Source organism: Anomaloglossus baeobatrachus, chromosome 1, assembly GCF_048569485.1.
Source record: "Anomaloglossus baeobatrachus isolate aAnoBae1 chromosome 1, aAnoBae1.hap1, whole genome shotgun sequence".
NCBI lineage: Eukaryota > Metazoa > Chordata > Amphibia > Anura > Aromobatidae > Anomaloglossus > Anomaloglossus baeobatrachus.
Window position 1 is genome coordinate 318908274 of NC_134353.1, and position 13973 is coordinate 318922246.

A 13973-nucleotide genomic window follows, 5' to 3' on the forward strand; every position below is an offset into this window, starting at 1 on the left:
GTCTGATGAGACCAAGATCGAGATCTTTGGTGCCAACCACACACGTGACGTTTGGAGACTGGATGGCACTGCATATGACCCCAAGAATACCATCCCTACAGTCAAGCATGGTGGTGGCAGCATCATGCTGTGGGGCTGTTTCTCAGCCAAGGGGCCTGGCCATCTGGTCCGCATCCATGGGAAGATGGATAGCACGGCCTACCTGGAGATTTTGGCCAAGAACCTCCGCTCCTCCATCAAGGATCTTAAGATGGGTCATCATTTCATCTTCCAACAAGACAACGACCCAAAGCACACAGCCAAGAAAACCAAGGCCTGGTTCAAGAGGGAAAAAATCAAGGTGTTGCAGTGGCCTAGTCAGTCTCCTGACCTTAACCCAATTGAAAACTTGTGGAAGGAGCTCAAGATTAAAGTCCACATGAGACACCCAAAGAACCTAGATAACTTGGAGAAGATCTGCATGGAGGAGTGGGCCAAGATAACTCCAGAGACCTGTGCCGGCCTGATCAGGTCTTATAAAAGACGATTATTAGCTGTAATTGCAAACAAGGGTTATTCCACAAAATATTAAACCTAGGGGTTGAATAATAATTGACCCACACTTTTATGTTGAAAATGTATTAAAATTTAACTGAGCAACACAACTTGTTGGTTTGTAAGATTTATGCATCTGTTAATAAATCCTGCTCTTGTTTGAAGTTTGCAGGCTCTAACTTATTTGCATCTTATCAAACCTGCTAAATCTGCAGGGGGTTGAATACTACTTGTAGGCACTGTATCAATAAGATTGTTATTATTATTATTATTATTACTACCAGGTTAACATCCGTTTTCTACGATAAAGTCTCTTTGAGGTCTTCTAGGACTGTATCAAACTTTCTTATCACAAACACAGCCTTAGTAATGTCACAGTGTTGCACACATCTTTTAATGGTATTTTTAAGCTTTGTAGTTTTACGAATTGTAATTTTTGAAAAATGTCGAACCTGGAGAGCAGACACCAAAGAACAGAAGCATGAAATCTGTGTTAATGGATTGATATCACAACACAATTTTATTCATAATTGGCATGAAAAATTCTTATGTTAGTATATAATCAATTCTTAATGATTAGTCACTTCTTTAAGGAAAATATTTCCACAGACTATTGATGCGGTATTATGGTTTAGTGAAAAAAAAATGTGTAATGTGAAAATACTTTATGGATCAATGCAGGTTTTGAAGAACTCCGCTTGCTGTCATTGTCATATATTCTTCTTTCTGTCTTGGTTATGTGATGGACACGTAGATGCATGGCTAATAACTCTACTATAGATATATCTAGCCGTGCACCTGCTGTCCATTACATGACATGAAAAGATTTCTATGCAATGAGATTCAACAATGAATGTCCCCATTAAGTAACTGAGGTTGTATAGAGAAAAGGAAGAATGGGATCTTGTTTCTCTCTCGACGTCTTCTCTCTGGTTCTCAGGACAACATCTCCATTTAAAAGAAGCTTTATCTGTGCTACTTATCATTAGGCGTTTTGAAGACGGTTCGAGTAGTTTTCAGGTAAAGAACACAAGACAGCAAGGCAATCAGTGAGCAATATTTCAAGAATTTTTTTACGAGATACAGAGGAAAATTTGCTTATAGAAATTGATTATTTTTTAACAAAAAAGGTAGAATTGGAAAATGTCCTAAGAACTAATTGAAGTGGTGCCAAGAAAGAAAAGGTTTACAGCTGCACCCGACCTGGATGGGAACAGGAAAGATTAGGAAGAGCCTCATATTCCTTCTGCACTAGACCGGGTGAGTACAAACACAATATTGTGACCTGTGATCAAGCCAGGACGAGTTTCTCTATATTAGATGAGTGCAAGCAGAGATCTAAAATAGCGCAAGAAATGGATAATAAAATACTGGGAATTATATAACTTTTCATTATATAAATTTGCTCTGTTTGATGAATTTAGAATAATCCTTTAAATACCCCTTCAATTATTACTTCATATCACCATAATGTCTGTCGTGAAGAATTCAAGGTTTTCAGTGAAGGTTCAGAACAGCAAGTCTTCATTAATGTCGCCTGTAAAACGAGGGAACATATTTTTTTCTCTTCAAACATGCCCACTGAATATTTTCTAATAGACTATGATACATTTACAGAAAAGCAATATACCCTGTTTCCCTTAAAATAAAACCTACCCCAAAAATAAGCCCTAGTAGCATTTTTAAAAAAATTGATACTTAGCTTGAAATATAAGCCCTACTCCAAAAATAAGCCCTAGTTAGAGTTCAGTAGAGTTCATACAGTTTATAACTTTTTCAAGGCGATATATCATTTGTGAATGGGTCTTTTTTTACATGTTTTCTGGTAGCTGCCTGAACACTTTTTGATTTTTGTTCATGAAATCTGTTATATTGTTGTGTATGGAAAAAGGAAATAGGATCGCAAGAACTTCATGATGGAATTCCGTTTGGAGAGTTTTGATGATGTTCCAGCATTTGATGACTTGATTATTTTTGACTAAATGTTGATTATTTTTTTGTTCAGGAATAGATATTAATTTTTGTTTATGGAAAAAAAAAATATCCCCTGAAATTAAGCCCTAACCCATTTTTCAGACCAAAAAAATAATATAAGACCCTGTCCTATCTCTGGTTAAACACGGTGGTAATGTGATGTGACATGATCACTTTCATATATAATTTATGACACAATGGGAAGCTACTTAGGTACATTATTATGCGGTAGAAATGTTTCATGATATTAAATTGGATAATTGTTCAATTCAGATTTAATTATAGGAAATTAATTATTTATTTTTAATTAAGAATGTCTAGGTCTTCATTAGATTTTATCCAATTATTGACTGGTACATGGTGAATCATTTGGTGCAAGTATATATATTTTTGGGGGGGTTGAAGGATATGGACACCTTTAGGGCAAAACATGTAACAGTTATTTTGTCAGTAAACTGATTTATGACCAAATCAAAGTTGATCTTTCATTTTGTCATAAATCAACTTAAAATTGTTCGGAATAAAAAGAAGTATATGGATTACAAACTAATGATGAGTGAGCACTACCATGCTCGGGTGCTCGGTACTCTGGAAGATCTTCCAAAAACATGCTTGAGTCCACCATTGACTTTCATTATACTTGGTATATAAGCTGAGCCCATCTGAGCATGCAACTGCTCGATATGAGTACTGAGCACCTGAGCATGGTAATGCTCGCTCATCACTGTAACAGACTTTTCGCTCAGGATGAGGTCACTGACGGATTCACTGCTAATGCATTCTGCAGCCTGTAAGACCCGTTTCACACATCCGGCATTTCGCCGGATGCCGGATCCGGCACGCATGCAGTACAGTACATTCATGTACAGTGGAAGCGCGACACTATTCCGACAAATGCGGTTGTGCATGAAGCACACAACTGCATGGTGTTGCGTTTCCACTGTAAATGCATTTACTGTACTGCATGCGTGCCGGATCCGGCATCCGTCGAAATGCCGGATGTGTGAAACGGGCCTTAGGGTAGTGATACATAGAGATATTAGAAGCTGAATACTACATAATTTTCAGCTAAAAATGCATGCATGTAATGGGTAATTCTCCTGGTCACACATGGATATGGTTGTACATTGCTTGTGAAAACAAGCAACTTTGTTATTTACTTTTGATTAATAGTCATCTCCATTTTCCTGACTACAACAGTTTTCTTTTATATTGTTCATTGTCAAGGGAACTTGCCACTACTGCTATCAGCAGTGGCCAAACATGAACATTGGTTACAAGCTCTTTTATGATGATCTTGTAAACACTTCCCTAAAGCTCTTTGAGATCCCTGGAGATCACGATTAGCTCCTGTTCCCAACCAACTTCAGTCCTACCAATTTTCCCAAGCTGCATAGACAAGTGGCCTCTTATAGCAGCACACGGAGCACACAGTTCAGGTCAGCAGTGCTATCCTAAACTGTTAATCAATCAGGAAATCACTCTACCCTAGCAATCAGAAAACTGGAAGGCTGGGAGCATTGTGGACCTCAACCTCAAGTTTGGACAAACCCTTTAAAGGGAATCTGTCAGCAGGTTTTTGCTTTTTAATCTGAGAACTGCATAATATAGAGCACAAGAGCCTGATTCCAGGGATGTGTCACTTATTAGGCTGTGTGCTTTAATTTTAATACAAATCAATATTTTATCAACAGGCAATTAGCACTAGAGGACTATATTTGGCATGCCAGGCAGTCAGGCTAATCTGTGTAACCCCGTCCCCACCACTGATTAGCTGGCAATTCAGTGTACACAGTAAGCTGATAGTCAGGAGTGTGTGAGGGGTAATACATAGCACAGAAGTCTTAGCTCTGCTACAACTACCTTAGACAAACAAGGATTATATCAAAATTATACCACTTTAATGTCCTATATTATTATATCAGATTATATGGCAAAAACTTGGTGACTGGTTCACTTTAAAGGGAATCTGTCACTAGGAAAACCATCCTAAGCAGTCTATATGGTCATGTGGGTCGTAGGAAGCTGAATAAAATGATTCCTTCATATTTGCAATCATTTCTTCCAGAGAAATCCACGGTTTTCTTATATGTAAATGAGCTGTTCCAGACTATGGGCCGGACACTGGTCTGCATGAGAATCTGCCTCTCTGGAATAACATATCACAGATATCAAGGTGTCATTTTATCCAGCATCCTACATGCCTATATAGACTGCTTAGAAGGGTTTATCCTACTAATAAACTCCCTTTAAGGTGCCTATGTCCTATGAAGGGAAGATCCACCTTTGCAGTGATTTTTATTGCGCTAATGCAATTGCAATAATAAAAGCAGCTTTGCAGATAGTCTTGAGTAATCATTAATGCTTTGTGTCCATGGCTTATGTTTATAGCTATGTGTCTCTGTGGCTACAATTCTCAAAAATCACCCACATGACTTTTGAATGGCCTTTTCTTAACAATCGTATCAAGACTGCGGCTGTCCCAGTTGCTTGTGCACATATTTCTACCACACCTTTCCCTTCCACTCAACTTGCCAATAATATGCTTGGATACGGCACGCTGTGAACAGACAGCTTCTTTAGCAATGGCCTTTTGTGGATTACCCTCCTTGTGGCGTGTGTCAATGACTGCCTTCAGGACATCTGTCAAGTCAGCAGTCTTCCCCATGATTGTGTAGCCTACAGAACCAGACTAAGGGACCATTTTAAATGCTTAGGGAGCCTTTGCAGGTGTTTTGTGGTAATTAGTCTAATTTTCTGAGATAATGACTTTTGGGTTTTCATTGGCTGTAAGCCATAATCCTCAATATTAACAGAGATAAACACTTGAAATAGATCACTCTGTGTGTAATGACTATATATAATATGTGTGTTCCCTTTTTGTATTGAATTACTGAAATAAATTAACTTTTTGATGATATTCTAATTTATTTAGATGCACTTGTATTTTACTAAAATTTGAGCACACTGAGCACACTGAGAGTGTGGTGATTTTTGAGAATTGACTACGTGGGATTATTATCCTCTCTACCAGCACACCTCCATCTTAAGTGAGTGCACCCCGATCAGAACCTTTACTTCTATCTGTGGCTACAGACTGTAAACAGACCCTGTGTAGCCTGATCCTTCAGTCATTCTCCTTTCCACATGTCTCACATTTTTGTCCCCTGTGGGTCATCAAGCAGAAGGAAAAAGATGGGAGAGTGTATGACTGCAGGATTAGTTTGTTTACGTGACTGTCTAATATCATAGTGTTCCATAGATCTGCATAAGAGTTGTAGTGAATTGTAATCAAGACTATTTGTAAAGTTGACCTTTAATTTTTGATGCATTGACCTAATAAAGAAAACTTGGTTGCAGAAGTTGACATTAATTTCAAGTTTTGGTTCTGTTTTTTTCTTGCACATCAGTCATACCTTCTTTGATTCCAAAACAGCGACACCATTCCCAAAGAGAGATGTGTCTGTCCTTGTTGGAGTTACACTCCTGTAAAAATGCATTCACACAATGCTCTATTGGAATCAGTGGTGCTCGAAGGGCTGCCAGCTCTGAGTGTGTAAGAAGCCTACAATAAAATAAAAAGAAATTTACAAGTGTATTCCAGTTTATTACTGTATACCTATATAAATAGAGTGAGTGATAACTCCTGGATCGGCACTTTGAATGCTAAAACACGGCTCTATTCAATCTCTATGGGACTGTCAGAGATACAGCTTGTAAGGGTAGGCCCGGGGATCCCCTATGGTCCAGTGGATCCACTTTTGCTCACCCCAGTACCATCCCTGGCGGTGACCGTTATACAGAGATATAGATGAGAGTAACTACCTTGAGACATGGTGCGGACAAAAAGAGGGTGACTTGCGGACAAAGGAGAGCTGGGCCCACCTTTACGTGCGTTTCTCCAACACAGGGCTCTGTTAGGACCTTCGTCTAATTTCTTTATAAATAATTGCTGTGTTGTTACGGTATATTAATAAACTTTTCTGTTTTATTATATTATCATATGTCATGGGCCTTCCTCTATTTGTCCTCCAGCATTTCAGTTTTACTGTACTAGATTGTGTACTTTGGGACTTATTCTTTTTGGTTTTGTTTTTTCCACAGTAGTTGCACTTTTTACCATACTGAACCATACAATTCAAACAATACAAAATATGTTCACACTTTTCCAAAAACAAAACCAACATTTTTAGGGAAAAATTATCTTTAATTCATTTTGGGTTTTTTTAATACTTTTTATTAATCTTAACTTATTTCCCTACTCAGTAACTTCACAACGTAAATACTATAACACTTTGGTATTCTCAGTAAGTTACATTGCGAAGTAATTTCATGAAATAATATTGCAGTCCTGACTCTCCTACCTGTCAACTAAATGCCGGTCCAGCTGGTGAAACTGCCAGTGAACTGGATAGATGTACATGTTGTAGTTTTTCTGAAAATCTTTCACCAAAAGCTCAATGTTGTGGTCACCATCCTGCAGTCGTTTCTCATCGTCATAGATTTTCTTCACCTAATAATATGATTGAAATGGAAATTTCACCCTTACCGGTATGGTAGATGGCCCACCACAGTCCTCCAGCCATAAATAATTAGATGGTTCTTAAACCCAAACTGTAGCAATGCTAAAGTTTACGTTTTGTAGAACCGTACTCTTTATTCTCTATTAATCATTAGCGCTATAATATTGTGAGACAAAAAAGGAAAGAACGAGACTTGTCTCACCTTGCTTTTCTGCTTCTCCGAGAGAAGACCAGTGTTTTCGTTATCTCTTTCATAAAGCTGCATAAGAACATTTTTCAGCCAGTCTCTCATTCTGAATGGAAAATGTGTGAGTTCATATTCTGTACAAGGAGGTATGTCTATAGAAAATACAGAATTATACAATAGCAAACCATGGAGTAAGCCTTTATAGGGCTAATGTTCTATGTAAGATAAACAGGATAAGATTCACATTTCACCTGCCGACAGTCGAACTTTTTCATAGAATTTTGCAGTCTGCTTGAAAGAAAACTCAAACGTCTAACTTTGTATCTCTACATTTTGTTGACGCTTATAGCTTTATGACATACCGTAGAATTCACGGGGCACTCAGCCTTCAGTCCACTGTTTATTTTTTAATTTCAAGTATACAACAGCAGATGAATCCATATTATAGCAGGGGAGGGGGGCGATGAGGGAGAGCTCTTTGGACGACGGCCGTTTCAGGCCGACCAGGCGCTTCTACGGGTCCCCTCCATGGACCAAAAATAAACACTGGACTGAAGGCTGAGTGCCCCGTGATTTCTATGTTATTTGAAACTTGGACCAGTTCCTGGGACTATACATGGAGATTAGCATTGCTGTCCTGCCTTACTGTGACTCCACAAGGATTCCTGTAAGTACACCTCCTCCTTTTACTGTGTGGTGCCGCTATTCAGTGGATTTTCTGTTTCTGTTGTACGACTTATATTTTTATGATACTTCATAGGAACAGGTTTATTGACTTATTCAATCTCTTTGATACGGCTAAAACAAGTCAAGGGTACAGTGTGTATTTCCAGCAATATACCTCAAGAATGCAAATGCCGATTTATATTTCAATGTCATTTCTGCAGCTGCCCTGTTATCATCAATTACAAATTTTATGGATCATGGTAACATTGTGAGGCATCTTACATTTGCATGGCCCTTGATAGTCCAAATGAAGATGACTTCTTTCCTTGGTGCCTTCAAGGTGGCATTTTGTGCCAAATAGGTGACAAGTACTTGTGTAAGTTTTATTATCTGTCCCACAGACCTAAAGATATAAAAGTAAAAAGAATACATTCAGTTTAATGCCACTAAAGTCATTATAGAGGTTATCATTGGTTTGTGTTAGAAGAAATAATTTACTTCCTTGGCTACAATGGTTTATACTCACATTGAATGCTGTAACAAGTCTCCAATCATGGCTATAGCTATATAGAGTGCATTAGTAGCACCTGAGGATGTCCAGAGGTGAGAGGCCTCTGACAGGAGGGCTCTGAAGAAGATATTTGCATGTCTAAATTCCCAGATGATTATTGCCTTGCCTTTAAGTCTCCTTCCGCTGGTTTGGAATACTCCACAAGGAGAAACTTTCCCCCTCAGATGACCGGTCAGATTCCTCTTCCCTAGCCAGATCAGACTTTATTCTTTGTAATGAGAGGCAAACACCCAAAAACATGTGTCTAGATAGGCCTTTTATCCTAAGTCATGTGGTAAGGCAAGTTAAAGGGTCAATATTGAATTTTAGGATTGCTACTGGATTGTTTGATCTGTCATGTAAAAAAATGCTATTAACCTGCAGATATGGGGTTAGTCTGCAGGTTAATAGCATTCTAAACCTATGGTTGCTGCACTGTGAGTCCAATTACCAAGAGGAAATTAACTTTATTTCTTCCAAAAGCCTTGGCTTTCAGTCATAGTCATCTAGCTGGCTTGCGGGTTCAGTTACCGCACAGTGCATAGTGAGCAGTGGCTATAAAAGCCCCCTGCGACTGACTGACAGCCAGCTCTGTACTGATACACTGAGGAGCTGGCTGTCTGTCAGTGCCAAGATGTAGTTACAGCTACTGCTCAACGTATGGTGAATGAAGCTGCTGTGGCTGCATCTCTATGACTTAAAGCCAGAGGTTACCAGGTGGAATAAAGTTAATTTCCTCCAGGTAGCGGGGGTTCTTAGTTCAGTGACTGCACGGCTACAGAATTCTTTTAACCCCCAGATTAACTCCATATCTTCTTGTTAATTGCTTTTACAGGACAGGTTCACTCTAACTTGTGAGTATAATAAATGTATTTGGGCATTTGGCCTTTTAACCAGTGGTGAGTCACCATTGACATCTATTTAGCTTTTTAAATTTCTAGACCTTTTTGTGGAATATTTAGATCGCTTAATGGATAAGCATCATGTTTGTTGAAGGTCTAATTCTGGTGCCTGTTGATTTGATCTTGATCTCTGGGGAGTGGATCACTGACATCTCCAAGCACTCTGTCTAACATCATCAGCTAAGATCCTTGCTGCATGGTGTTTTTATGCTTTGACTGCTTGTGAGGTTTGGTGATGGGAATGTGTGGTCTTGGGGTTTACGTCTGAAGGGAGGTGGTTTTATTTTTAATGGTAGACTTCTCCATAATGATGCCCTGTAAGCTTTTGTGAGACAGCCATGCCATGACATGTCGGTTAATGTAGTAGGAGGAATCAAATGGAGGATATATCTGGGATATTTTAGCTACAAACATCTGTCAGGCATATACTGTATTTGTGGATGACTGTGGTCCACTGCTATTGAAATGGGTCAGGAGAAGTGTTTCACTGATAGTTTGTGGGAATGACAATAGGAAGAGTGCATTGATATAGCTATCATAGAGTGTGAATATAGATTTCCCAGTGCAAATTATTCTGTGCTCCAAGCACCCCAAGATAGAGATGGAATTGGTTGTGCAGATTACACCAAGAGGTCTCGTGACCTTACAGACTTTTTGTGTTGCCCTGTTTATCATCTGTCTTGTTTCATTTGCTCCCGCTCAGGAGTCCATGACAAACCTATTAGATGTGTATCCAGTGCTGGGATGAGAACTAGTATCCTATGTGACCTCTTGTCACCCCAGCTATCTTATAAGTGTTCAACAATTAAGGATATATTTTACTTACAAAGTCGTTTCTGTTACCAGGTAAACAATTAACCGGGTCTTCACAAACACAAAAAGGTTTCCCATGTCCATCAGTTTTACATATCTTCCCTCTTTTACAGTGGAAATGGATGCATTGGTCTGTAAATAAATAATATATTAAATTATTAACATGACAGGAATACTTTAGGTGGAAGAGAAGTTCTCTTCCTTGTTAAATAGGATCAATGGATCAAGATTGTCTCCCGCCATCCTTTCATTCATTGATATCAATGTCACCAATCCACATAAAGTGTTGAGAGATCTGAATACGTTAGTTGCAGACTACATCTTATTTATTTGTTATAAGGGATAAGAACTTATTTTAATGCATGATTTGGTAGTTTGTACTAACTGGATCTGACTAATGTAAAGTGAACTAGTAACCTGCAAACATTAAATAATAAAAACAGATGCAACACCAGCACTATGACATCACCTCATACAAAAATTAGAGGATATGTTTCTATGGCAGTGACCAGACACCTAAACATTTCTCCAAGACTTATAAATATTCTTGTAAGTGTGGTGCCCTGGACTAGCCAGGTAGCCACAGACAAAACACACACACACCCCCGGACAGTAACATTAGTCAGACACTAAACCCTTGTTGCCTCCCTCCAGGGTCTGATGTCCACACCAGGTGGGGCGGAGCCAGGCGGTTGGCCCCACCCACCGAGGAGTTCACAGGCCTGGAGGCAGGAAAAGCAGTCAGTTAGAGTCTGGAGTAGAGAGAGTCTAGGAGGTGAAAGTGAGAGGTCATGGACTGCAAGTGTCTGGGTTGGAGCCCAGGCACTGAGAGCAAGGTTGGCAGACGGTGGTGGCCGTCTGCAGGAGTTGGTGGAACTCCGCAGAGCTGTAAGGACCGGGGCTGGGCGGTGGCCCACCGGTATCAGACCGGGGAACGGAACTAAGCTAAGCACACCCAGGCAGGGCCATCGGACCATGACCAAGCTTGGAGCCGCCGTCAATAGTCAAATCCGAATGTGACAGGAACCCCCAGGGTTCCTTAACAACCAAGTCCCGATTGAAGGCAACCGCTCACACCGTGAGGACATACAGCCACCGCCACCAGCTAGAAGTCCAAGGGCCAGCGCCTGCGGGCAAAACGGGCTCCTCCGGTATCCATACACCGGGGAGCGGACTACCGTTGGGAACCCATCGTTGTCAAGACAGTACACAAAGGTGCAGGGAAAGACAGCCGCCATCACCTGTCTGGGGAGAGACACTGCAGCCGGCTGTGGGACCCGTCCATCCAGCCGTTTGGTTTACCGGAGACTTTGTGCATCTCTTGCTGAGTGAGTACACCCGAGCCATGCGGCACCGCGGCGTGCTGTCCCTGCAACCCTGCACCTCACCGACCCTGCCTCCCCGTCACACCACCGGGCCCCGGGACCACCAACCCCTACCCACGGAGGGGGAAAACAACATCCCAGCTGCTCCCTACCATCGCTCCCGGGATCCCCGTCACCAGCAGCGCTGGTGCCCATCTTCACGACAACCCGTGGGTGGCGTCACGGACTAAATCCCCAAACAAACCACCCACCTTTTCACTCACGGGCGAGGAGCGCTGCTCGAGTCCCCGGATCCGGCCCACCGCTCGAGCCATCGAGCAGCAGCAGCACCGGACCCGAGCGTTAGCGAGCGCAGCGCCCCGCCGCCCGCGACATAAGCCTCAATTGAAATCATCCTTGCTATAACCTCACCTCACCTACTGTATCCTCACCTATCCCTTGTAGACTGTGAGCCCTCACGGGCAGGGTCCTCTCTCCTCCTGTACCAGTCTGTGCCTTGTATTGTTCATGATTATTGTACTTGTCTATGTGTGCCCCTTTTTCACATGTACAACGCCATGGAATAAATGGAGCATTAATAACAATAAATAATAATAATAATAATATTATAACAAGATAATGCTTACAAGACTTGGGTGGCAAGTTAGAAAGCTATTTTTTATTTATTTATTTATTTTTATATAGTGTCAAGAATATAATTTTCTAAGGATTATACATGTAATACATTTCTAACGGGTAAACATTTGTTTATCTTCACCATAGTATTTAATGTTTTGGAAACTTGACTTGAAAATAGTTTAAAAAAATTATATACCCTTCCACCCTCCTCTTCCTCCTTAATAGCAAGCAATATGCGTTCCCAATTTATATATCCCCTCCACCCTCCTCTTCCTTCTTAATACCAAGTAATATGCGTTCCCAATTTATATACCCCCTCCACCCTCCTCTTCCTCCTTAATACCAAGCAATATGCGCTCCCAATTTATATAACCCCGTCACCCTCCTCTTCCTCCTTAATACCAAAGCAATATGCATTCCCAATTTTGAGGTCTTTAGGTTACCTTACACAGAGTATTTTCATCTGATTGTGCTGAGGTCTAGATTACTATCTGATGTGTATGTGGCGTCCCATTCTCCTTGTCCATCCTTTCTTTCTATGTGCTGTATGGACCCTTGTCACCCATAGAAGGTTCTACACTAAAGTATATAATATAAAGCTATAAACAGATGTCAGCCGCTCACCTGCAGAGAGATTCATATTACTTAGTTCCAAACTTCCTTCCTCTTTTTGAATAGAAACATTGAAATCCTTGAAAAGAGAAAAAGTGAATTTATCTGGAAATATCACAAATGTTATATAGATATATCACAAACGAAAAATCTATTTTTATTACACAATTAATAGTTATAGCAGCTTACATGCAGTTCTCCACTGTTCTTGTTATATGTTGGAAGTGCAGTGGCTACTTTATCTGTATTTTCATCATTTTGGTCAGTACCAAACATTTTAGCGGAGTCAACGTCTTTTACTCTGTTACTATTCCCAATATTTTCTAAGTGCTGGTTTTGTTGCTCTCCTGCATCAGATTCCTTCTGTTTTCTTACATGATCACTGAATATGATTCTTGTCTTGACACCATTTTCTTCTTTAACCAAATTGTCATCTCTAGAAGTCTCAACATCATCATCCTTAACGTCTTCTTTCTTGTTAGTTACAGTCTCCAAGTCCTTGATGTCAATCGCATCTTCAGACGATGGTTCCTCTACATAGAGCTTGTCAGTGTCATTATTGATGTTTTGTATCATGGTATCCAGATTGTGACTAATGTTTAAAATATATCGTAACTCTTCATCATTATATATCCCCTCTAGAATATTTGAATACCCTGTGTTACTTTCTGTTGTAGGTTTTACATTTTTATTCTTGTGTTCTATTGGAGAACTTCCATATTGTTCTGAAAGTTCATCAGAAGAAAGTTCCTGATCATTATTTTCAGACTCTTGACTTTGTGATATATGTTCTTTTTGTGCTTGGATATCCATTTCATCTGTCCCATTAACAGAATATCCTTCTTTTTTGCTTTCTGAAATATTGGTCTGATTATATTTACCATCCAGAGGTGATAGTCTATCATTGCCCTCACTAAACAGATTCAAGAAGGATTCCAGTGAAAATATCCCTGCCTTAGTTTTGGAATCGTCTGCTTTCCCGCTTAGTTTACTATCTATGATGCTTTCCGTGCTTGTATCCATTTCGGTGATGGCATGTTGATCAATGACGACTTTTTCTTTCTGATTCTGCTCCTTTATGCCTTCACGTAACTACATTAAAAAGAATTAATAGCACAGAAAGTCAATAAGTGAGCAAACAAAAAAGTGCAATTTTTATTTACCCATATAAAACTCTGGATAGGTACATTAACTACTACTCTACTATAATTGGTTTTAGGGTGAGGAAAAGTTTCAGGTGACCTATTATATTTTGTATGTTTAAGTGAA

General features: G+C 40.0%; 1 protein-coding gene across 1 annotated transcript; it reads right to left on the minus strand.

Annotated features, from left to right (window-relative positions):
- Positions 1–1374: 1374 nt before the first annotated feature.
- On the minus strand, positions 1375–13773 carry SPARCL1 (SPARC like 1). Its single transcript, XM_075337282.1, has 8 exons — positions 12894–13773; positions 12717–12783; positions 10163–10281; positions 8167–8287; positions 7234–7370; positions 6873–7021; positions 5925–6073; positions 1375–2071 (listed from the first exon to the last, which is right to left on the minus strand). The coding sequence occupies exons 1-8, from the start codon at positions 13725–13727 to the stop codon at positions 2043–2045; spliced, it is 1605 nt and encodes a 534-aa protein (XP_075193397.1). The 5' UTR covers positions 13728–13773; the 3' UTR covers positions 1375–2042.
- Between the last annotated feature and the right edge of the window lie 200 nt (positions 13774–13973).